This window comes from Labeo rohita, chromosome 2 (genome assembly GCF_022985175.1).
Source record: "Labeo rohita strain BAU-BD-2019 chromosome 2, IGBB_LRoh.1.0, whole genome shotgun sequence".
Classification (NCBI taxonomy): domain Eukaryota; kingdom Metazoa; phylum Chordata; class Actinopteri; order Cypriniformes; family Cyprinidae; genus Labeo; species Labeo rohita.
This window is the reverse complement of record NC_066870.1, coordinates 12124488-12151309: the sequence shown is the minus strand read 5'-3', so window position 1 is coordinate 12151309 and position 26822 is coordinate 12124488. Positions and strand designations below refer to the sequence as shown.

General features: G+C 37.0%; 1 protein-coding gene across 14 annotated transcripts in view; it reads left to right on the top strand.

Annotated features, from left to right (window-relative positions):
• The window catches only part of ptprfb (protein tyrosine phosphatase receptor type Fb), a 197690-nt gene that overhangs the window by 56666 nt on the left and 114202 nt on the right, over nt 1–26822 (top strand). For 10 of the 14 annotated variants that reach the window (XM_051134070.1, XM_051134038.1, XM_051134020.1 and 7 more), the window contains exons 1-2: nt 2957–3360; nt 19110–19279. In XM_051134070.1, the coding sequence (XP_050990027.1) occupies nt 19183–19279 (97 nt within the window). In that variant the 5' untranslated portion in view covers nt 2957–3360; nt 19110–19182. Of the gene's footprint in view, nt 1–2955; nt 3361–19109; nt 19280–26822 lie in introns of those variants that run through there. The other 4 variants (XM_051133967.1, XM_051134080.1, XM_051133986.1 and 1 more) reach the window with 4 other exon arrangements.

Below are 26822 nucleotides of genomic sequence, written 5' to 3'. Positions count from 1 at the left end.
ATTTCAGTCGTTCTTTTATCTTGCCATGTGATGGCTGAAAAGCCCCCGGAGAAAGTGGAGCAGGAAGGGCAACAGGTGTGGCGAGGCATTCTTAACCTTTTTCTTCGGTCACCCCACGATTCGCCCTCTAGCTGCTTCCACAGCACGTATGGAGGATGAATAGACAGCGCTTTCCCTCCGACATTGTGGTGGTTTGCTGTAGTGAAGACGCCACACAGCTATAGTGTGCCTGGGTTTTCTCTGGGGGTGGTGCAGCGCAGGGACCATTGTGGATATAAGTGTAATTATGCCCTAGAAAGCAGTCTCTAATGTTCACAACGTCTCTCCTCCAGAGGAGCCTGAAACTCTCAGAGCGATATCTTGGCCTGGTTTCTCATCCACAGACATTGTTCATGTGACAAGAGGCAGAAGTGAGAAATGTGAATTGGTTTAATGTCTTCTTTAGGATGTTTCAATTAGTCTGAATACAGATTTACATAATTTATGGAAATTTAAACAAATACGTATTTAAATATTTCAAATATGTTTTTTGACCATACAATGAAAGTCAATGGGATCCAAAAGCAGCTAAAACATTCTTCAAAGTATCTTCTTTTGTGTTCCGCAGAAGAAAGTCAGTTATGCAGGTTTGGAATGACATGAGGGTGAGTAAATTATGACAGAAATCATCCAAAAGGATGAACTATCGCTTTAAGCTAGTCAGAGGTGTAACACAGTTGAGGTCAAAAGTTTACATACGCATTGCATAATCTGCAAAATGTTTATTATTTTACCAAAATGAGTTGGACCATACAATTTTTTTTTTTTTTTTTTTTTAGAGATATTTAACATAAAATATGTTTACATATAGTCCACAAGAGAAAATAATAGTTGAATTTGTACAAAAAAATTACCCCGTTCAAAAGTTTACATACACTTGATTCTTATTACTGTTATTTTTTTGTAATGGCTGTTCATGAGTCCCTTGCTTATCCTGAACAGTTAAACTGACTGCTGCTCTTCAGAAAAATCCTTCAGGTCCCACAAATTCATATGCAAACTCATAAGCAACTATTACAATAGGTTAAAACACTGACTGATGCTCCAGAAGGAAAAACAATGCATTATGAACCGGGGGTGTAAACTTTTGAATAGAATGAAGATGTGTACATTCTTCTTATTTTGCCTAAATATCATATTTTTTAAAAAATTTTAGTACTGCCCTTTAGAAGCTACAGAAGATACTTACATGTTTCCCAGAAGAAAAAAATAAGTTACATTTACCCTGATTATTAAATTCAAAAAGTTTTTAACCCCCAGCTCTTAATGCATTGTATTTCCTTCTGAAGCATCAGTGAGCATTTAATACCTTTTGTAATAGTTGCATACAAGTCCATCAGTTGTCCACAGTGTGAAAGGATGGATCTCAAAATCATACAGTCATTGCTGGAAAGAGTTCAAATACACTACAGTGCTGAAAAACCAAATAATTTGTGGGATCTGAAAGATTTTTCTGAAGAACAGGAGGCAGTTTAATTGTTCAGGACAAACAAGGGACACTTAAAAAAAAAAAAAAAAAAAGCTGTGGATCTTTGAGGTAACAACACAGTATTAAGAATCAAGTATATGTAAACTTTTGAAAAGGTCATTTTTTATATAAATTCAATTATTATTTTTTCTTGTGGACTATATGTAAACAGTTTTTATGTGAAATATCTTATTCAGGTCAGTAACAAACAATAACTCCTCCTAGTTTGGTGAAATAATGAACATTTTGCAGATTCTGCAAGGTGTATGTAAACTTTTGACTGCAACTCTATGTTACAGTAGATACATTTTGAATCAACGGAGATTATGTTATTGATTAAATCATGTTGATGTTTAGTCTACATGCACAAATGGAATGTAATGCATAATTATCCGTGAAATGAAAACAAATATCTCAGATAAAAATAGACTGTGATAGAGTTAGGATATTATAACCTAGTCCCTACAATGATGGATAAGGATTATTTGTAGCCTAACCTCTGTGTCATTTGTAAACATTATTTGGTAAATTCAATAGAATGCATAAGATGTTTCTCATGTGTTTCATCATTTGTATATGGCATTTCAGTGCTGCATTACCCAAGCAGGGGTAGAAATGTTCCATTGAGGCTCACTGTAATCTTATAAGCATCGCTGTGTCGGATTAGGACATTAAAGAGAATTCTGGGTGGGAATCACTGGTTAGCCTGTCTAGCAATGTTTCCTGTCCTGGAAATGGTTGATACTATAACCTTACACTTACAAGAATGAAGTGTAAGCAACCTTTATTTTGAGTTATTTGTTTGTTAGTTTGCCTGTCTGTTTGTCATTTTCTTTTGCTGTTTCACTCTTTCTTTCGTTATTGCTTCTTTATCAGTTTTTTTTTTATTATATAAATTTTTAGTTCCACTTTCGTTTTTCTTTTTTTTCTTTCTTTCTTTCTTTCTTTCTTTCTTTCTTTCTTTCTTTCTTTCTTTCTTTCCGTCTTTTTTTTCTTTCTTTCTTTCTTTCTTTCTTTGTCTTTCTTTCTTTCTGTCTTTCTTTCTTTCCTAGCATTTAAATCAGTTTTTAAGTGCATTACTTTTGTAGTCATGTTTCTTTATATATGTATTTATTATTTATAGTGTTTTTTTTTTTTTTTTTTTTTTTTTTTTTAGTTTGTCTTTATCGTATTGTATCAGTATTCTTTATCTTCCAGTTTATATTTAGAGTTCAGCGATAGCATTTTATATCCAAATTCTCACCACGTGACATATCAAATCATGATTCCCTTGTAACATGATTAATCATTAACATTTAAGTCCCGGCAAGGTTCCTGATGAGTCAGTGAACACACGGGAAGGCACGTACAACCTTTGCACACAGGTAAGTGAAAACAACCCTTCCAGTCCATTTGTCAGAAAAGCACTCAGAGAGCCCCCGTTCTGACATCACACTGGCTCCTCCCAGACTGACGCCCACTTACGGCTCAGTGTGAAGAAGCTTCCCTCAGGAAGGGCTACAATCAACTCTCTCTACAATCAACAAGAGTTTACCACTCCACTGGGGAAACTACTGAAACAAGTTAACATTTATGAACTGTGGATAAAGACAGGACTCGTTTGATGTGAGTTATACATTTACTGGATTGAATATCAAGAAAAAAAAAGAGAAAAAGCTCTGTGCCGTCTGTTCCACTTGAAGCCGTTAACAAGGATCTCCCCACCTGGATGATACGTGCGTAAGGATTTGAATATTGTGGCGATCGCTCTTGGAAATAACAGTCAAGGGAAGAAGAAAACATTCAGGATTTAAGTAAAGGATTACTTTTCTCACATTTCCTCTGGATATTTTCTTGATTTTGTTTTGTAATGGGTAAGTTAGATCAACGCTTGCGGTAATCTTAAGTTATATTGTCTCTTTTTCCGTTACCAAAAAAAACTATAATATATTGAATGAAAAGTCCATGGATCACTTTTCTTTTCTAACTCTGGTCATTTTTTAAATTGTACTTGCCTAAAGTGAGTAAGTAATCCCTTAACTTTGTCTTAACTTTGTTCCGCTATTGCTGAGGTTTTCTTCTGCTCCTCCCAGAGCACTTTTTTTTCTGTCTCTTTTGTCCTTTTATTGTCACTTGTTAAACCAAAACAATACTTTTACTTTGGCTCTATTGGCTACCTCTTTGGCACATTGCCCCTGTCTGGTAAGAGCCCTTCTTTGGGTTTCTTTTTTTCAGGAGACTTTGAATAGAGAGCCATCGAGTGTCCCCTAGCTACCACTGATATAACGTGAGACATCCTGCTGAGAGACCACATGAAGTCTCAGGCCAAACAACCCGTTTTTCCAGTTGTCTTCGTTGTCTTTATCTTCTTGCCTGATCCTGTCTTAGCTTTCTGGATGGTTTCTGGCCTGGCAAGTTTTTTTTTTTTTTTTTTTTTTTTTTTTTTTTTTTTTCCAGTCTCAGGGGACTACACCATTGATTAAAGGTGACAGAAGAAAATTATAGGCTTTGTTGTAAGTTGTAACGTTGTTGAAATGGCTGTCTCCCTCATAACTCCAGATGTTATTGGAGACGGATGAAAATTGGCTCGTGTCTGCTTGAGATATATTTTATGAAGCCCGTGGCCATTTTAAAAACATCCCTGTGAAATCAATGTGCGTTTGGCTCTTCACCTACGTGCAGTAGCTCAATACAAGCAAAGTGAGGGTTGCACAATAGGTTCCTTGCTCAACTTTGGGTGCTGCTTTATCTGGGAAAAAGGTGCTTCCAGTGGCTTTTTCTCTCTTCATTTTCTGAAGGTGGAAAGTTGGGAAGGGAACAGAGTGTAAAGATAGCACGTCTGTCTCGCTTTGTTTAGCATGAAAAGCTGAGACCTCCTGGGGCTGTGCCTCAGAGAACCGAGAGTTGCTCTCTCAAAGTTGTGCAAAATTTGAACCATTACTCTCTCTCTCGCTTGTTAATCATTCACCGGCTCAGACTTGCAACTCTTAAACGGGGCAGGGAGTGGAGAACAGAGCCTGATAAATGCTTTTTAAAGGAAAAGTTTCATGAATCAAAACCACTCTAATCTTTGCATCTACTTGCCCACCTCTGCATAAAAATGAGCAAACAGGAGCCCAACAGGAGTTTTTGGTCTTATCGGTAGTGGCCAACCCCCTCGTCTGTCACTCTTGACCTCCCACATACAGGCTGGTGACCTGAAATTCTTCTTTTACAACTCCGTCACAGTCGTGTCGCCAGCTGCTCTTCTCAGTAAAGTGTGGGATCACACCAAAGAGCAAAGGCCTCAACAAACAACATGACAAATAATGCTCTTGTGGTGACATTTTTTCAGTTGTTGAAGGTGGCAGTTTAAGTTCAGGGTGTAGAAACATCATTATTTTATTTATTTATCAGAATTAATTAATTTGCTAGTCCAACTGGAATGTCAGATTATTTTGAAAATGGTGCAGTGCTACTTTGACATAGGTATTCATGAGCAAACTGTCGTTGAATAAGTGTAATTTAAGCGTTATTCGAATGGTAATTTTGTATAATTAAATGAATTTATCTTTACTATGACTGTAACCTAAAACAAATAATATAAACTGGTTTTCCCAGTTGAGTGACATTGAAATGACAGTGGAATAGATTTTCTTCCTCATTTAACTGGTTTATATAAACATGTGTGCTGTGTAATATCTAGCAGAATTTTAAAGAAATTCCTTGAAATTTATCTGTCCCATGTCATTAATATTCATTTAAGAGTTTCTTTTTTTTCAGCCTTCCACATTTTCTTTCATGGTTTGTCTGTTGGGAGAAAGTCTAGTGGGTGATATGACAGTATCGTCATAGTCATTCAGTGAATCTCTGGGATATGGGGAACTGAGGCACTGAGTCCCCAAACAGGGCTTGGCAATGTATTTTCTGTTAGCCTGGTCGAGCCAGTAGTTCAGATCTTACTTGACCTGCCAACATTTCCACTTGGGCCCAACAAATTGCACATTTTATTTTCACCCTCTTTTACGCCAGAAAAACTGGTTGTATTTTTCATAAATAAACAGTAAATAATTTATTTTCCAACAGCTGGAAATGATACAGCTATAATGTATTCTTGAAAACCATATTTATAAATACTTTTAGCACACAGTCCAAAATTGTATTATTATTGTTGTTGTTATTTCAAACCTTTTTTGTAAAATAGTGATCCAATAGAGCCAAGTGCCTCTCACGCTTTCTCACTGGTCCCGGGCCAGCAGGCTGTCCTTACTATTGAGCCCTGTCGTACATTATTGGTTAGTGTCCCTGGCAGACACCGTGAGACGTTGCAGTTTTGTTCGACTGATGTGCTCAGACAGGGCTGGAATGGCGCATGTGTGATCTGAGGGCTATGTTTGGATTTGAGAAACATCACAGCTGTAGTAACACTGACCTCATAGTTTGGTGATTAGCCACACGCTCTTAAATGGAAAGCAATACAAGTTGGTATCGATCTTTCAAAAAATGTTTTGTATAAAGATTGCGTCTTTTGTTTGAGTAAAGCTTCTCTTTTTGTCATCGGCACTTCATTGAATAGGGTGTGATTGCCTCTATTGTTCAAATAATTTCTCTTTGAGAGCCTTGCGGTAATTAGCATTCAAACATGCGTCTCTAACTCCAAGCTCAGCACTCAAATATCCGCATTTTACGCCTGTTAATATTCATCCAAACAGCAAAAGTCAAATCCGCTATTAAGGGTACAAATTAAATTTTATGACACATTTAATATTATGAGAGATGGATCTGAAATAACCACACAAATCCTCTTTATTAAAGAGGACATTACCCTGCGTACACAGGAACTCATTTTGCTCCTAAATCATCCTGTTATGGACGTGCTGATTGAAACAATCTCTATTTGGCAGACGGACAGTGAGTGGTCCATGGGTGATATTCCCAGATCTTTGCATGACTAAAGACTTTAAATGAGTGGTTTGAGTGGACCTCTAGACTCTGCATGTTAAAATTCAAATTGTAGTACTTTGCAATTACGTCATGGCAGACGCAAATGTTAAAAAAAAAAAAGTGCGTCAGAAAGGGATCATATGTAAATATCCTGTCCTGTGCCTTTTGTCAGGGGTTTTATTAATAGAAATCTTCTTGCTATACTTTTGGTAGATTTTATTTGATCTCTGTTTTGAAAAATTACAGCTGTCACAAAGTGATGCAAAGAGTCTTGTCTTTGTATAAGGCAAAGCCTTTAGGAGGTATGCTGAACAAAATTTTCCGAACTTTTTTTAAACCCAGCGCCATTATTTCAGGTGTAGACAATACCGGCCAAAGCGCACACACCTCGGGAGTCACAACTAATAATAGTGAGAGGATAATACCTGTCAGAGCTGTTTGTTCATTTGCTTTATATTCCCTTTAGGGTATATGACGCTCTGTTTGTGAACGAGAAAACATTTCATTTCTTTGCTAGACAATTGAATTCACCCCCAACCCCGCCGTGCAACCGCAATGTCATTAGGTATCAACAGCATTAGTTTTCATGATGAGTGGCTCTTTTCTCTGCTTTAGTCATCCTCCTCCCCTCCCCACAATGCTTTGCACAGCAAGATCCCTGGAATGTGATGACTTGTTTTGGATATGGGAATGAAAACAAATTCATTTCGTTAGCATGATGTCTTTATCTTCCGTTTTCGATATCTCTGGGTATGAATTATATTTTGAGGCAACGACATCCAACAACAAAAACCTCGCAACATTTACCTTAACAAACACTTTGCGCTTCTAGGTACGCAATATTGTTTTAGAATTTGGGAGAGCATTTTGTGCAAAGGTGCCATACCCGACAGATGGCGTGCACTGGATGAATGTACTGGAGAGGATTAATAACTGGATTCTCCCACAATGCAATTCATGAACAGTATTGTTGTGTTTTCAGCTCAGTGCCCTCAATGAATCTTATCTTAGCTAAAACATCCTGCACTCAAAAACCAGTGGACGGACTCGGCTTACTAATGGGATTGCTAATCCTTAGTTTGTTTCCATGTAAATCTTCTTGCTGATGGAGATGCCCCTGTGTTAGTAAATAAACGTGATTTAGCTAGTTTTCCTGGCAAGCTGTTAGAGACTAGATGGGGATTGTGAGGAACGCAACTATCATATTAAAAGAGAGAGCAAATATCTAAATCTCAAGAGTCTTCAGCTAGACTTAGCACTGAAAGCGGTATCTTATGCTTAAATAAGTGCTTTGGAGGTCTATCTGGACTTTAGAGGTAATCTTAAACTTTAAGATGACATTTGCTGACCATTAGTTGTCTTTACAGTATTCCTTGAATTCTGTTTGTGACAGATGTGAGTGTCTAAGATAAAGGATAAATTTAAAAAAGGAGAAGGATCAAAGAAGAAGAATATTGTTGTATGAACTGCGTTTTTTTAAATGTATTTTTTAAGTAAATGTATCCAGACAAAAACAAGTGATGTGCCATTGATCTGTTTACCAATGAAGTAGACTTCTTAGTACTGCTTTTATTTTATAGTTAAATATTTTTGGGTATCATATTTACATTTAATTCTGTGTTCCTTATTTAAATTCATTATTCCATTTTGGACTGGATAACGATGAGACAAGATGTCCTTTATGTTGATGGGTGGGATTCTGTCACTTACTGACATGAGGCTTCCTCAAACAAAACTGGATAATCAGATTCTAATTAACATTGACATTTTGGGCTACAAGACACTAAACCATGTGAACACCATAGCTGGGATGCGGACAACTCCCTGTCTCTGAGAGCTAAAATCAGCTTAGTGTGACACAAAGACATCTCAGACATTTTATGATCGAACAGGAGATTTTTTCTTTGTCTCATGTTAGGTCCATTGGGCAGCCCCAAACAAAGAGTGTCCGATGACACATTTATTTGCTTCAGCTCACATATCTGTGTTTTCGTTCATTTTATACAATGTGGAGTGTCATACCTTGACTTTTTTTTTTTTTTTTTTTTTTTAACATACGGTATATGTACATAGTGCAGTGATGCATACAGCCTGGTGTTCATAAGTACATGTGGGTGTTTCTCATGAACTGTTTGCTTCAGCATGAGTCTGTGCATGTTGTTCTGCTGGCAGAGCTACAGAACCTGTTTTGAGACGGGGGCCAACATTGCGTGTCTGTTGAAAAGGTAATTGATAGTCTGAGAACTGTTTTTACAGCAGGTACATCCACCCTGCAGCCACAGCGGGGGGGTGAGGGGGTGGGTGCATGTAGTGCAGAAGGATGAAAATCGAAAAGGACCGAGTGGGAAAAGGAGGTCTAGACAGTGTGGAAGAGGCGGGAGATAGATAGCGAAGCAGTAGATGGATGACCTAAACAAGATGGATTTTATGTCAGGTTCCGGACAATCTATTTCATGCGACACATTACAGTGCCGACATGTCTCGGCCAAGCAGATGGAAGGATTTCTATTTTTGCCAGGTAATGGTTGAGATGTGAAATAGTCTTTACCCTCAAGATTCACAGCATCTCAAACTGAAAATAGGGAGGATGTTGTCAGATGTCGGCTGTCAGCTAAACAGACGGTCGTCCCTTTACCGACAACACTGAGGTTTTCAAGGTGAAATATTAAGCAGAGTCTGTCTTTGAGGTACTAATGAACAACTATATATCTTTCGAATTTGTCTGTCTGGTATAATCACTGTGGATTGTTTGGGTTTATGTGACCCCAACCAGAAGTTTTTGTGCATTTTTATTTTCAAAAACAGCTAGACCAGTGGTCATGGAGGGTCAAAGTCCTGCTGAAGTTTCCTCCAACCTGCCCAAACACACTTGCCTGGACGTTTCTCATATGCCTGAAGAACCTGATTTAGGTGTGTTTAATTTGGATTGGAACTAAACTCTTTTTTTTTTTAAGCTGTGGAACAGGGCTTAATTTAGGGTCTTAAAGGAGAAAAAGGAGAAAAATTTACAGATAATTCACTCACCCCCTTGTCATCCAAGATGTTCATGTCTTTCTTTCTACAGTCGTAAAGAAATTGTTTTTTGAGGAAAACATTTCAGGAATTATTTCCGTATAGTGGACTGTAATGGTGCCCCCAAGTTTGAACTTCCAAAATGCAGTTTAAATGCAGCTTCAAATGGCTCTAAACGATCCCAGCTGAAGAATAAGGGTCTTATCTAGCGAAACGATCAGTCATTTTCAAAACAAACTGACAATTTATATACTTTTTAAACTCAAATACGTACTATGTATAATCCAGGTCAATACAGTTAGGGTATGTTAAACTCCCATCTCGTTTTCTTCTTCAACTTTAAAATCATTACTACATTGCTGTTTTAGTTTTTTTGGGGGGAAGGGCGTTTGATCTTCTTTGCATGTTTACTTTGTAAATACTGGGTCGGTTCTTCTGGAGCAATGTAGGATGACTTTGAAGTTGGAGGGGAAAATGAGATGAGAGTTTTTCGACATACCCTGTTTTGAACCGGAAAAAGTTCACGCAGAAGTAGACAAGACGAGCGTTTGAGGTTAAAAAATAAATAAATTATCAATTTGTTTCAAAAATTACCAATCGTTTCGACCCTTCTTCCTCGGCTGAGATCATTTAAAGCCATTTAAAGCTGCATTTAAACTGCATTTTGGAAGTTCAAACTTGGGGGCACCATTGAAGTCCACTATGTGGAGATAAATCCTGAAATGTTTTCCTCAAGAAACATCATTTCTTATCGACTGAAGAAAGAAAGACATGAACATCTTGGATGACAAGGGGACATTTTTAGAATTATTTTTAACTTGAGGAACAGTGGCGGGGCGCTCAAAAAAGGTCTAGGGTTAGGGTTATCAGTAGTCAGCCTTTGTGTGCCATCCCTAATGCACATGATGTGCACCTCAAAGTTAGCAGGTGTGTTTGTGGTTCAGTGGCTCGTCTTGTCAACCAAGTGCACATTTTAGTGATTGATCTTGTCCTGTACTCTTGTTCCTCAATCGCTTTTGACTTGTTTGGAGTACAGCAGCTCAAATTCAATTGGCAGATTGTTCTTTTGGTATCTTGTTATTATAATTTAAGTGAGAGGTTTTGCCTTTTGTCTCAAAGCGGTCCTTCAATTCTTATATAGCACTGATGGGGAGGGAAACCGTGTGGCAGTATAAACCCATTTTGCAGAAAAGCACATTGACTCTGCTTTGGAGACGGAGGCCATGGTGGCTCTTTTGATCTCGTTCCTTTCAAGTGAAACCCTGGGTAATTTGCCTGTCGCGGTCAAAGTGAGTCACAAGCTGTCAGAGAAACCCTTTATGCTGTGGAGAGTTTCAGTGAAAAGCAACTATCAGGCTAATCCCTCTCTTCTTCCTCTCAGCTTCTATGCACTGCCCTTTTAGTTAAAATCATTGCCAAGTTGGAGTGAAAGAAACTAATGACTTCATCCGTGCGAAATATAAGAACAGAACATGTTCCCTTACCTGTCGCTCTCACTGGTGGGTAGCAGCGCTACAGGTTTGTATGATTCACCCCTGAATGCTAATGGAGCTGCCCAGCTTGCCTCCATGTTGGTTTCTCTTCAAAAAGGCAGCTAATAACCCATATCGAGTCTGATCTGCCAGCGTCTTGGAAGCCGGGCCTCATTTAAATTCTGTCCCCTGGTTACAGGCGTGTTCAAGAAGCAGCCACTTGCCACCTCGCCGGTCTGCGGTTTGTTGGTTTGTCTTGGACAGGAAGTCTGTTAGTGCTTGAATTAGCCTTGTGCTCTCATGGCAGCCGTCCCTGATGTCTGCTGCCCTGTGACATCGCCTCTTCCTCCTCCCAATTGCTGCTTGCTCTTTTACATTTTAAATCCGGTGCCTCACGAGACCGATGGGGATATGGCTCCATCTGCCACAGCTGTCTGTTGTTGAGCCGAGAGACAGAAACAGAGCGAGGCAACGGACCCCACAGCGAGATGAGTCCGACGCTTACCGACACCTGTAGGACCTGCACAGCAGGAAGCAGAAGTTTGGCGCGGTTTGCGGAATGAATGGTGGTTTGATTATGAGGTTTGCTTGTTTGCGAGTCCTTGAGGCAACCTAAAACCTGATAAGGTGTTTCTTCACTGTCTGATCTTCATATCCAACTGTGTAAATGGATGAGTTGTACCTGTGAAATCTCATTTGCCTTATTTACTGCGTAATTAGAGGAGATAATGACTCCCAGGTTAACCTGTTTTCCCATGGCAATCCTCCTGTTTTCATCCTTTAGAATGTTCCCCCAACTAAAAATCGGCGCAGTGTATGCTAACAGGCCTCCTACGGTTAATCCCATCTTTGTCTTAACACAGCGAAGGACTTACGCCTATAGAAAACAATGGGTCTTGCATTCCTTTCCAGTCAAGCAGAGGAAGTTCACATATTATCAAGAGCATTTTGTCACAAACCGTGACCAGAAAACCAGTATTGTAAACCAAATTCTTGCCCCACCTGAGTTTCTACATAGGATTGTGTTTCAGGGCTGGACTCGAGGCTTGAAGAAAGCCACCTGCATTTGTAGTTGCTAACATCAGGCTTTATGCCAGACTCTGCTGCTCTCTTTAGTCACTTGTCTGAAGATTGATTAGGTCTAAGTTTTCAGATAGCTGTTCGACTTTGCAGCTCTCGCTCTCATGCTGTGTCCTCAACAGTGATGGAGGATGTGGTGTTGATGATTCTACACAAGTGAAATATCTTTCTACTGGCAACATTTCTTCTTAAAGGAGTTTTTAAACTCCTACAATGACTCAGGAGTCATTGGAAGTCACTGACCATGCAGCTTGACCAATGACAGACAGTTGGGTGAGTCACATTACTTCACAATATCAAACAAAGAATAAGGCTACGTTTACACTAGTGCATTTTAGTTTTAAAACGCATAACTTTTGCAAAGGTTACGCCTATCGTTTACACTACTCCGGTGTTTTCGACTCTCAAAAACGGAGACTTTTGAAAACGCTGCAGACCCCGTTTTAGTTTGAAAACTCTGTGGTTTGCATTTCAGTGTAAACGGACCAAAACTGAGACTTTTGAAAACGTTGGTGTGACTGCCTACATCCGCTCTGCATATCCTTGACGACCGTGTAAACAATAACATCATGTTCATTGTTGTACCCATAGATATGTATAGGTAGATTCCCCATTCAACCACTTCAAGCACATAGACGCAATCTAAATAATAAGGCATCTACCTATACATATCTATGATTGTACCTGCGTGATTGGTCATGTGATGTGTGTTTTCAGTTGTATAGTGTAGACGGAGATTGTTTTTGAAACACAGTGAAAATGCCAATGCAGACGAGGATCGTTTTAATTTTAAAATGCCATTTTAAAATGAAAACACACTAGTGTAAACATAGCCAAAGGAAAAAAAAAGTCACAATTTAAAAAAAAAAATAGATCTTAAAAACAAGCTTATTTCTCCTTTCTGTTGATTTAGGGTAAAATTATGAGTCAAAACCCAGACAAGCACACGTACGTCTGCAAGGTGTCTGTTAAAGATCACTTGATCTCGAAAGCATCTGCTGTGTAGAAACATCTGGCAGACGTCAGTTTTACATACATTCTAAATTATAAACATCTTTAAGACATCTAATAGACATCTATTTGACATCTGATAGGAAATGTCCTATAGACGTATTGCAGATGACCAAACAATATGGGAATATATTTTTGACAGATTTTTTGAGGATTGGAAATCACTTTCACAAATGAAAACTACTTAAAAAATGTCAGATTCCATATTTAAGAGATATTTGGTTCTAATGAAGTGTTTCATTGTCAAGATGTGCTTATCTAGTCTCTGCCGGTATTGATTCAGGTGTCACAGGTCTCTGTTGACATGCCTTCTGTTTGTTTGTGTGTGGATTGAGCGCCGGTGCCGATGTTGAGGGTAAACTTAGCAGGCTGTGGGGGATTCAGAGGCATTGTGTTTCTTTGTCGTGTATGTAGTGCTTTGATTGAGCTTGTTTTGTGTTCAACTTCAGGTTTATAATCAGCTGAGGTTCTTTGCAGTGTTCAGCAAAAATAACCTGCTGTACATCAAGCAATGTTGACTCATTATCTCTTGGTATACTTTTGTGTTTGTTTGCTTTTAAGTTTAAGAAGTAATTGAAGGTTGAAGTGCTGGCGAGAACCTTTAGATACATTCAGCTAACTTCCAACTTCAGAGCCCAATTTTAGGTAGCTTTTGCTTACAGCAGTCTTAGTACTTATCCACTGTTACATCTATTGAAGCCCCACTGTGAGGTTGTGTATCTTGGGTCATATTTGGCATTGTCATTAGATAAATGATTTTTTGTTCACAAAACCTCTTTGCACAATACATTTACACCTTTGCTTCATGCTGTGACATCAATAATAACTCAACAGCGAATTCCACATCAGTGTGTGTTTCTCTGTGTGTGTAGTACATCTCATTTCTGTTGAATTACTTTGCGATTGATTTGTGGCTGCAGGAAGGAATGAGAAGCCTTTTGGTAATCTTCAAAATATGACAGTAAATCTCTTGGTTATGTCTTATTCAGAGAGCTTTTGCTCCTTTTTATTGGCGTTTATACTGAATAAATGAGTGAGCTGTCACCACATCTGATGCCATCTATCTAAGTGTCAAATGTGATTGCAGGTTCGCTTCACGAAGGAAAGGACTTGAGGGAGCGTTTGGTCATTCGCTCACAAAAGAGACCTTAAAGGTGGCTCTTCTATTTGCGTCTCACGTGTACTGTTGGCGTGTCAATACTCCAGGCATATGCGTTTTTTTATATGAGTCATATTACTTTCCATCACACTGTACTTGAGGGCTTAATGTATTACTTTAATGTAAACAAAGAACTTTTCATGGAGATATATAAACACGCAGTGAAAGAGTTTAAATGTCAAGCATGATACACCAGTGGATCTAGAAATATTCTAGTGGTCTTGGCCTTGCTTAGAAAGAATCACTATTTTGAATGTAAAGATATAAAAATTGTACTGTTTTGTCTAAAAATGTGAAAATAAGTTACTTTCCCTTGGGCCAGTGAGCATCCATCCAGAACACAATAGCAACAGCATAGTACCCTGGCAACCATCCTGGTATTATGGTGGCATGTTTTGGCACAAGCATTTTCTTCATAAATGCTAGTTTGTTTTGAATTACTTTTTTTACATTATTTTGCTGATTTACATTTGCTTGATGTTGCCACTCTGAAAGAATCGCTTATCGGAAAGCTTGTGAGCGCAAAAGCTTGTTATAAGATGAACTCGAGCATGTTGTTGTTGCTTTGCAGTGCAGATGTCTATGTCAAGCGAAACCGTCTCCCACATGAAGCGTAGCACCAAGTAATTTGCTTACCTTTCACTTTTATTTGATTTCATCAGATTTACCGTCTCCTGTTTGCTCTCAAAGTTATCTAGGACTTTCTCTTGGGTCATGTGTTTTATAAACTTGTCAAAGTGTGAAAGATTAAACTTACACATCAGTGCTGTAGTCAGAATTTTAAACCAGGCTAAACCAGGAGCCATGGCCCGTGCCATTTATGGTGTCGTGCAATTTTCTTCAACACAGGTCTTGTCGTAAGGACTCAGCTTTATCTTCACTAAAGACGTCAATAAGGTTGTCTACACAAGGCTCTGCCATAGATCTCCTGTTGTCTTTATCTCTGGATGAGCCATTAAGGGAAAAGCAATCACTGGTGTCGGAGCGGTTGGAAGGAGATGTGCCTAAAGAGTGACAAGGAGAGAAGTGTTTATTTATCCTCGATGATAGGAACACAGCGGACCTAAGACGAGATTCCTGGGACGTTCACGTTGATGAGATTGTCAGCAGAGGCAGGAGTAATGAACCTTTGCTTAGTTACGAAGCCATATTAGCATGTCATAGTGCAAAATTGCTAGCCACGGATTGATCTGTAGTGTAATGTCTGAGTTTGTATTACCTACAAGTTAAAGGTCAGTAAAAGATTTGGTTATACTTTATTTTGATAATCACATTCTACTAACTATAAGCAACTTTGCAACTACATTCAACTAATTCTCAATAAATGTTTCTTGAGCACCAAATCAGCATATTAGAATGACAAAATACTACTTTGCCACCACAGGAATAAATTGTAAAACTAAATAAATAAATAAATAAACAGAATTTTAAATTAAGAAGTGTACATTGTGCATGTTTTGTACTTTTTAATTAAATTATTTTTTTTTTTTTGGTCTGGATAGGATAATTAGCATGTATTTTATGTAGTTTCATGATTTTTGCATTACATTAATGAGAATTGGATTTTGTTAATGTTTTTAAATTAGAACTTGAAAAGGAAAATGAGCTTAATTTTTTTGGCAGTAATTCCATAATAAATAAATAAATAAAAACAGAATATTTTAAAACTTAAATTAGGAAGTGTACATTATGAAAATTTTAATTAAATAAATCTTTTTGTCTTTACAGGAAATTTTCCATGTATTTTATGTATTTTCATGATTTTCAGTATTTTCGTGTTACATTAATGAGAATTGGATTTTTTTTTTTAATTAATATTTGTCTATTATATAAATGAGAACTTCAAAAGGAAAATGTGATTTACTTTTTATGGCAATAATTATAATAATAATAATAATAATAATAATAATAATAATACTATTATAGATCCTAAAATGCGTTATTTTATTTTATTTTATTTTATTTTATTTTATTTTATTTTATTTTGGGGTGAAATATGAATTGTCTCTTGTGTACATTTTTTTTTGTCCTTGTGCTCCTGCTACTTATGTCCAATTCACATTTTTGCTAAAGCTATCTGTAAGTATAAGCATTTAAACACAGACGTCAGTATTCATGTGACCTCACGTGATACACGATGCACATGAATAACTGCAAGTGGCATTTGTTTAATGATGATCCTTATTCAGATCCTAATCCTTAATAATCCACTGGATTCATGCTAAAAGCACAGTAAATTTGAGTAATGTACTCTAGTAGCCTAGTTTTCTAAAACGAAACCGTGACTTTTCAACAGCGTCGTGAGATTGATGGCTGTTTGATTTAGGTTTATTGCGCAATAGCGCTGCTCCTTGGGTAAATCTCACTTGGTGTGCAAGCTCTCTCTGCTATTGTGCTGTTATCGGTTTATTTACTCGTACTCTTCATAACCCTGTTACGAACAAACAAGTCAGGCATGGTGCAAGTGCTTTGTGATTGGGAGGCAGGTTTTAAATGATTGGTTTTTGACTTAGAGGTATGTATTAAAAAAGTGGATCAGTTGGCTAATCCTGCCAGTGTTTTCCAAATGTAGGTCATGCTCGAAGCGTAATGCTCGTCTCGCTTTTTCCTCTCTATTGGTGACCTAATCAACTGCTCTTTTTTGATATGGCTCCAAAGGTAGTAAAGACGTATTACTAGAATGATTGCTGCGGTGCTGAAACCCCTCCAGGTGTTTTGGTATAACTGAGCTATGACTCAACATGTATGTCGTCTCTTGTTATTTTAGAACACAAACCCTCTTGTCAAGAAAGATTAACAAAAAGCCTTTTGCTTGAAAAAATAAACACTCTTTAAACACCTCCCTGTTAGGATCTGTTTGTTCGTTGTTTCGTTTGGCACCATCTTACAAACACGGCAGCCAAGCATATCAGCACGCATCCAACGTGCATCCGAAATCAACGTGTTAATAATTGGCTAGTCAACACCTCCTCAGGTGAATTGAGTATTTCTCACCTTGCGAGATACTTGAGCCTTTGTTTCTGTCCCATTTACATTCTTGCTTGTTGGAATAACTGGCCACTCACACAGTTGAAATTAAAACGGATAAGATCAGACAAGTGAAAGCATTGATGTCAGAGTGGTAGACGTAATGTTTTCGGAGAGCTAATTACATGTTAATTGCTGTTAAATTAAAATATATTATAGTTTAAACCTGTAATACCTCCAATTATCTGAACATTAGAGTGCTTTTTGACCCACCTAAGAATATCAATATATAATGTGATAATTCCTTCTATTGTCTTTGATGTATGCTAAAAGTGTTCTGCTGATTGTACTGACAAGCATTTTTGGTAAACAAAAAATATTTTAATGTCATGCCTGTTGAAACCTGTATGTGATGTGAGAAATATTTTGGAATTACATATTTGTAATGATGAAGGTGCAGTTTAGTACATTTAAAATTCACTGCCTTATAAAAGTCTTTTCTGCTCATCAAGGCTGCATTTATGTGATTAAATGTTTTTATTACAATTTAAAATAGTGTTTTTTTTTGTTTAATATACTTTAAAATAGAATTTATTCCTTTGATGCAAAGCTAAATTTTCAGCGTCACTACTCCAGTCTTCAGAGTCAAATGATCCTTCAGAAATCATTCTAATATGGTGATTTATTATCACTGTTGAACACAGTTGTGCTGCTTAATATTTATTTATTTATTTATTTATTTATTTTTAACCTGTGATACTTTTTCAGGATTCTTTGATGAATAAAACATTAAAAAGAACAGCATTTACTTACAATAAAAATCTTTTTGTAACAATATACACTACCGTTCAAAGTTTGGGGTCAGTAAATGATTTCTTTCTTTCTTTTTTTGAAGGAAATTAATACTTTTATTCAGCAAGGATTTGTTAAATTGATAAATAGTGGAGGTAAAGGCTTATATTGGTAGAAAGGATTTCTATTTTCAATAAATGCTGTTCTTTTTCAATTTTAATTTTAAAGAATTCTGAAAAAAAAAAATTAGCAGCACAATTGTTTCTAACATTGATAATAAATTAACATATTAGAATGATTTATGAAGGGTCTTGTGACACTAAAGACTGGAGTAATGGTTGATTAAAAACTGTTATTTTAAATTTCAATAATATTTCATAATATTACTTTTTTCTGTATTTTTGATTAAATAAATGAAACTTCTTTCTGATCCCAAGATTGTGAATGGCAGTGTATATTAATTTTAAATGTAATATTGAAAACAAACTAAAGTTCAAATTATAATCATACTTGATGTGCTTTATTATGTTAGTCAACATATCAAAATAAGCATACTTCTTTAAAGCATGACAAGATAAAAAAAAAAAAAAAAAAAAAATGCCTTAAACATTTAATAAGACATTACAAAAAGAGTGAAGTAACACTACATTCAAAGCCTTTAGCTGTATATGGTTTTACCCATAACACATTGTCCTTCAGTGTATTTTCTGACTTTTTGTCAGTAACTCCTAGAGAAAAGTTAGCGTGACAAGTTTAATTAGCAGCTTAGCTCGACAAGCTGCAGTTTCGACATAACTTCCCCTTTATCCTGGCAGTTTCATAGTCTTCGGATGTTGTGAGCGCTGATTTAAACCAGCATTCATCCTTAGGGAACTGTGTGCGTGTATGTGTGGCTATACTGTATTACCGCCACACTTCAGGAGATCCAGAGCCATCTGTACAGAGCTACTTTACAATCTTAATGGGCACCTTTAGTGCCGGCCGGTTATTGGGAATTCCCAATCCTCTCCTGTCCTTTTGATATTTAGCTATCCGGCAGCAGATTATGGGTTTAGTTTACTTTGATAAAAGAGCATTTGCTTACCTCATTAACCCTGTTGCCCCTAGACAGACCACTCAATTTATCACGCCCGCACCCGATAGTGTACATGCCTGGTTGTCCTTCCTTGAATCAAATGCTAACATGTATTTTTCTCTGTTTCTTCAGGATTTAGTCTATGATTGCGTGAGAGCTGCGAGAGCAGAGCGGGGACCAAGGGGGAGCAGTGCCAACCTGGAACATGGTGCCTAATATTTGCACGTCCGTGCCCCTCCTGCCCGTTGGGCTTCCTCTTCTGCTACTGCTGAGCTGCGTGCAATTCTCCTCTCAGGCAGACAGTAAGTACAGCACTTCAGCTGACTAGTCATTTTTCCTGTGCCTTTTCCTGTGCTTTGTGAAATTGGAAGTGCATCGCATTGTGGAATTGTTTGCAGGCATGAGCGAACACACTAATGCTTCACTCGCGTAGCACGATATGAACCTGAAATTCAAACAAACCGTTCACCTGAGCTTTCCCTTACTTTTGGATGAGCGATGCATTTCAATGTAGCCGTTGATCAGAAAGCAGTTCTCTGCTGTATTGTCCTTGTGAATGAGCGTGTGGATCGCTGAGATGCACCGTGAGTGACATGGCAATGTTGTGGGTGCCACGGGTCGAGCGGGGGTCAAGGCTCAGTTCTGGCATGGGTCAGAGAGCCATTTAATTCGCCATGTGACCCGTCTGCACCGCTGTCACAAGGCTGTTGTAATTCCATTAGGCCTCTCTCTCTCGCATGGGCTCGCTCGCTGTCTTTCTTTTTCACTTGCTTCGTTTAACCTTTAAATCTTTCAGCTGTTCAGAGGCGGCGCTAGCATAAGAGTAACCTTGAAGCTTCTTCTCTTGACTCCTTTTGCCACTTTCAAAGTCGCAAAGCCTTTGTGATTGAAAATCTTGCCTCTCCTTTTTTCCAAATGATCTCTGATGCAAAGAAACTCTGACTACATTTCAAAAAAATGTAAAGTATCACTTAAGTATTTCAAGTGTTTCGAATCTGAAACACCATCAAATCAGTCTTTCTTTTGCAAATGAAACATTTGATGGAAAATTGTCAATTAAATCTGCATTTACATTTAATTATTTAGCACACTTTTTTTCCAAACTGGCTTACAAATGAGGACAATAGAAGCAGTTAAATCAGCAAATTAAGTTATATGTACAGTAAGTGCTGTGACAAGTAGCAGTACTGTCCAATCACAATAAAGGTAAAAAGTCCAAAAATAAATCTTTAAAAAGAAATAAAAAGAAGGTGGATACAGTTGCACAGTATATCTCATTATTGTTCAGTATGTTTATTGTATTGGCTGACATTGGATATTTAAAGGAGAAGTTCACTTCCATAACAAAAATTTACAGATAATTTACTCACCGCCTTGTCATCCAAGATGTTCATGACTTTCTTTCTTCAGTCGTAAAGAAATTCAGGAATGTTATCTATGTAGTGGACGTCTATGGTGCTTGCAAGTTTGAACTTCCAAAATGCAGTTTAAATGCAGCTTCAAAGGGCTCTAATCGATACCAGTCAAGGGTCTTATCTATTGAAATGATCAGATTATTTTTCTAAAAAAAAAAAAAATTGACAGTTTATATACTTTTTAACCTCAAATGATTGTCTTGTCTAGCTCTGCGTGAACTGTGCATTCTGGTTCATGACAGTTAGGGTATGTCAAAACTCCCATCTCATTTTTTCCTCCAACTTCAAAATAATCTTACATCTCTGTTTTAACTTTTTTTTTTTTTTTTTTTTTTTGTAAGGGTTTTTGACCCTCCTTGCGTGTTCACTTTGTAAACACTGGGTCGGTACTTCTGCAGCGATGTAAGACGGTTTTAGTTGGAGAAGAAAATGAGATGCTGGTTTTTCGACATATCCTAACTGTATGACCCGGAATGCAAAGAGGTCACGCAGAGCTAGACAAGCATTTGAGGTGAAAAAAATATATAAATCCTTTTTTTTTATTTTATTTTTTTTATTTTTTTATTTTTTAAGAAAATAACCGATCGTTTCACTAGATAAGACCCTTCTGCGTTTATAGCCCTTTGAAGCTGCGTTTAAAATTTACAATTCTGCATTTTGGAAGTTCAAACTCGCAGGCACCATTGAAGTCCACTATATGGAGAAAAATCCTGAAATGTTTGCCTCAAAAAACATATTTTCTTTATGACTGAAGAAAGAAAGACATGAACATCTTGGATGACAATCCAACAAGCCACAATTTGACAATCCTGTACATTTTTGTTCTGGAAATGAACTTCTGCTTTAATTGTTTGTGCTCATTTGTTTTTGTAATGTTAAATTACCTTTGCTATCATCTAACATTCGTCTGAAGTTAACCTTTAAAAACATTGATAATGGATCATCGGAAGATGCAAATCTGTTTTTCATACTATACCTTATAATGTTTTGGTGCCTGAATTCAGTAAAGATTTAAGTATTTAAAGTAAACGTAAAATGTTTGATTTTAGGGTTTTATCCTTAAATTTATTTAGACTAAAATAGTGTAGATTTTTATTTTTATATGGACTATTTATTAGTTGTAGCTAATAACATGAAAATAATTATTGGTTTGGATTTTAATATCAGTGCATCCCAATGAAAAACATCACATTATGGAAGTAAAACAGGTTACAAACACATTTTATTTTGACTTCACGCCTAACCTGAATAAAGACAGTCCTTGTCACACTGTTGTCACAACCTTTTTGCTTATTCCTGTCATGAGTTTTGTGTTTTTTCTTGAGTGTTGTTCATGTCTAGTGCATTAACACAGCACCCACATTAGTGTCATCACATGCTGCTGTAGACCAACTGCTGTAGGTGCTGTTGATGGTTTGAGAACGAGTCTCCAAGAGCTTTGCTCTAGGTTTGACTATACTTAAGGTTTCAGACACCTAAATCCTAGTGTGATTGTGCTTCACAGTGATGTGTCTTTGGTATAAATACTTTGTAAAGATGGTTCAAACAAATAAAACTTTAAAAATAGAGGGGAGGTTAAATATTGACTACCACGAATGCTCTTTTTTGTGTTGTTGTCTGTAATCAGAGAGGGCTGAGTTGCTAAACATGAAAGAACTGGCTTTGCAACGCTCTGAATTATAGGGCAGTGGAGCCAGAACTACAGGGTGGGGCGTTGCGAACGTTGATCACCATGGTAACAGATCCTACCTAAATCAGACGGATGAAAAATTAAGGCACTTTCTTATTCTGAATGCTCAAAGAAGTCAAGATTACTCAGATTGCACAGGAGCTCCTGCGAGGAGACCGAGGGCTGTTCCTCAAGTCTTGTTTAGGTGGTTATGTCTCATTTGTGTGATTTAAAGCCACCCAGATTGCTTGATTGGGGTCTTCTTCATAACTGCTTCCTCCAGACGTGGTGTCTAGGGTTTATATAACAGGCTTTTCAAAGTCATTTTGGTCTTTAAGAAGTGGGCTTTCTCTCAGCTGAACGAAGTAAACTAATTAGTAACTGTCTAAAATGATAAATTGGAGATGCTAAGTTTTGCCTCTAATTGTAAGAAACAAGCTGAAATTCAGAGTGACAGATTTTTATATAGCTAGATAGCTAGTCAGCTAGTGGGTCATTCTATAATTGTGGGTACATCTCATGTCTGTGTAGTATATTTTTTATGTATTTTCATCAATATAAAGCCCTGATGCTTCATTTTTTATAGTACACAATTATATTTTTTCCCAATCACACTACTATATGTTGAAAAAGCCATATGGCTTTTTCAACATATAGTAGTGTGATTGGGACTATATGTTGAACTACTATATGTTGAAAAAGCCATATGGCTTTTTCAACATATAGTAGTGTGATTGGGAATATAGATGTGTGAACATGATGTTCATATCACATACAAACCTGGTATTCAGCTGTCCGATTTTGTAAAGTGGCTCATTCTATTCTGCGTTTAAGCAAGAAAATGACCTCAAATATAAATTAATTTCATAGTTTTACCTTCAGTTAGATTAGAGTATCGTATATTTATTTGTGTTCGAAAAACCATTGTCAACTAAGTTACCCACTAGAAAACCACCCCCTCAAAAAGGAATGGTTTGTCCCATTCTCGTACAATTTGCACAGTATGATAATATTTCCTCTAGAAGCACATGGATGAAACACTAGAAGTTATGTTCTCTCTCTTTTCCCTAATATTGGTTAAACTGGCAAACCTGTGTTAAGGGTGGATTAATTGATTCTCAACAGTGTTACACAAATGCAACTTTTAGCAAGACAATTTAACTGAAACTTATCTTTTGTTTATGAAAATATATTTCTAAACATACCATATGCTCAGTTACCTGTCAATTGTGTTACCCAGTAAAGGCATAGATGGTATTTTATGCACATATTCCTACAGATCACCTGTATTTATATAGCACTTTATACAATATAGGTTGTTTCAAAGCAGCTATGAAAGGTCATGTTTGGGAAACAGGAAAACTTTTTTCTTCACATTGTCAAATTATTATAAAATGACATTAGTGTTTATCTTGCAACCTCTGAAAACAGCACAATTTATGTGTTGAAAAGGAGCATTATTTTTATAACAGAACAAAAAAGAAGACATAAATTGCTACAGAGGTTGAACTGAAACAAATTGTGTATCGTTTTTCTGAACTGCTTCATTTAAATGAACCACCTGAACAGAACCATACACAAATTAATTGGACCTCCCAATGCTTCATATGAGAGCATAGACAGAGTAGATGTTTGAGCATTAACTTGAATCTCTTGACTGTAAACTTGTACATGCACTACAGTGTTACAAACCAAGTTGTGGGTTTTTTGTTGTTGATGTTGTTTTAAGAAAAATAGCATTCATGTTGCATGAAAGCTAATTTGTTTAAAACAGCTTACGGTCATACTATTGAAAAATGTAGTTAAGTTAGCAGTTCATCACAACTTTTAGTCGCACACACTTTTGAAAACTACAGGCCTACCTTTAATGTTGTTTAATGTCTTACTGGACCTACAGGCCTTCATACAGCATTTCTAAAGGATGCTGCTAAAAATGTGCAAGTACAAGGTTTCTTCAAGGTCTTGTTGCATTTATCTGATTTAGCTGAACTTGTCAAACTTTTTTTTTTTTTTTTTTTTTTTTTCATTTGCAGTGGAATTTTTCTGATGCTATTTGTCTCTATATGTTGCGAGAGGCAGTTTGCAGCCATCTGTCCATATATTGATCCTCTTTCCGTCCTATCACTCCCTGCTCTCTAATGGCAAGAAGGTTTGTGATAATTCAGTTCTTTGAGCAAAAACTCAAGGTGCCTTAAAATCCCATCTGAAAGTCAAAGGGAAAGCTTTAATTTTTCTCCTAGTCGAGCTAATTCTTTATATTCGGTACAAAATAAAATCCTGTCTGTGTTTAAATGACAACCCACACATATGGGCTACTGTTAGAGGAGCACATAGGTATTGTGAAATGCTTGCAAATGAGGACCCTTTACATTTTATCTTGGAGCACAATGTAGAAAACCACCTCTATAAATCAATTAAGCAAGCTATTGTTTTCCCGGCGGGCTGGGCAGGGCCGACTGGGTGGTCGGCAGCAAATTGGATTGTGTTTTCAAGTGTCCATATGGTCACTGAGTGAAATTGACAGGAATAGAAATTGATTCTTTTTAATTAAAAGTAACCGTATCCTCAATCGAGTGGCACTTGCAAGGTAATTTTGTTAGTCCCCAGCTGTGATCCTTCAATGACAGACACCAGAGGAGAGACGGCGAAAAGGAGAAACGGAGAGAGCAAAAGGTTTGCATAAGACAGAACGGCAATATCACAGCAATGAATTAAAGGACTGGTCAGCGGAGGTTAATGATGTGAGATTAATAGCTTAATTATGGCGGTCGATCGCAGGGCTGGAGGCAGGTCCCCAAACTCTCAGCCATGGCCAGGATACAGCGCTGTCATCTGATGACAAGATCATCCAGTGTCCTTGACTGAAGGGCAGTCATTTGTACCATCATCATATGTGTGAGGATGTCATCCTCCCACGCCACTTACACCTTATAATATCGCTGCTGTGAGAACGACCTCATCGTCAAGGCAAGATTAAAGCCTGCAGTACCAGCATGCATCACATGATCACCGGTGCATTTCGATGTCATATGTGACCCTGGACCACAAAACCAGTTGTAAGTCGCACAGGTATATTTGTAGAAATAGCGAACAATACATTGTATGGGTCAAAATTTGCAATTTTTCTTTTATACCAAAAATCATTAGGATATTAAGTAAAGATCATGTTCCATGAAGATGTAAATTTTTTTATTAGTAATATGCATTGATAAAAACTTAATTCGAACAAATTTAAAGAGAATTTTCTCAATATTTAGATTTTTTTGCACCCTCAGATTACAGATTTTCAGTAGATTTTGAAATAGTGTCTCGACTAAATATTTTCCTATCCTAACAAACCATACATCAGTTGAAAGCGTATTTATTCAGCTTTCATATTTATAGAGACGATGTATAAATCTCAAAATTTACCCAGATGACTGGTTTTGTGGTCCAGGGTCACATATAGTGTGGTCCAGAAGATTTCAAATCTAATTTAAACCTCAAAAAATTGTATTTTATTTTAGTTTTATTAATTAATTAATTAATTTATTTATTTATTTATTTATTTTAAAGAATGAAGAATAGGCAAATTGGATAATAGGTGAGAATAGAGGAACAAGAGCAATTTTTCACAAAGCCAACAATTTTGTAATATACAAAGTTAGGTCTATTAGAAAGCTAGATTAAAAAAAAAAAAAAAAGAGAAATGCAGAAAAGAAAGGATTGTTTTGTGCATTAAAAAAACGTTTAGACTTTATAGTCATCTTAGGCTCACTGGAAGTTAATATTTAAAATTAATTTATTTTCTTTAACACTAATTTAATAACACTTTTAAATGTAATGTTTAGCAGATCTCAGCATTGTAATATTTATTATGATATTCACTTTGTTATGCCTAAATTCAGGTATAGCATGATTGATTTTAGTTTTTAATATGTAATTTTTTTTTTTATTTTTATTTATTTTGACAAAATAGTGCAGAATTTAATATCTGTTGACCAGACTTGTAATATTAGTGTATTTCTTATTTTTTGTAGTGGTCTTAGACTTTTGGATCTTACTGTATGTTGTTCTACTTAACAAGATTTTTTTCTGTATCTCTATGTGCACACCATGTCAGAACAAATCTGTACCATGCAGTGAGAAAACATGCACAGTGCACATTTTCAAGAAGTTGCTGCATTGTCAAGAATCTTCACCAAGAGCCTCTGTACAGCATTTGAGATGAGGGTTGTGGGGGCACTTCGGCTTGTTAATATCCATAAAGCGTTTTTATGTAATCACAGACATGAGCAGCTAATCACATTAGTACAGACTTGCGTCTGAGAGCTTATGACATTTTGTTGTGGGGAATTCACGTCCCCTGCTTCTCATCTGCATTAAAGCTGGCTTCTCCTCATCCTCCACTGACTCCCATCATAACTTTTTTTTTCTGTCCCTTTTGTACTGACCCCATAATTGTCAATGACTAATGTTCTTTGTTCTTGTACAATGTGACCCACACACTTGGCTTGCACAGGCCTCCAGGATTGGGCAGCGTGGCAATATGAACCGCATTTCATGTTGATCCTCTTCTGAATTTCGTGAGTTGCTCTTCTAAACAGCTCTGTTGTAACATTCTTGCAGAAATATGCACCACATGTTCAGTTCATGGTGCCGGGAGTAGAATATTTTGTATCTCCCTCGAGTGAAGCATTTTTTTCCCCTCATCGTTGTGGGACGCTGCTTCCCGAAACTTGAAGAGCATTTATATTAGGTTACCTGTTTGGGTAACCTTGG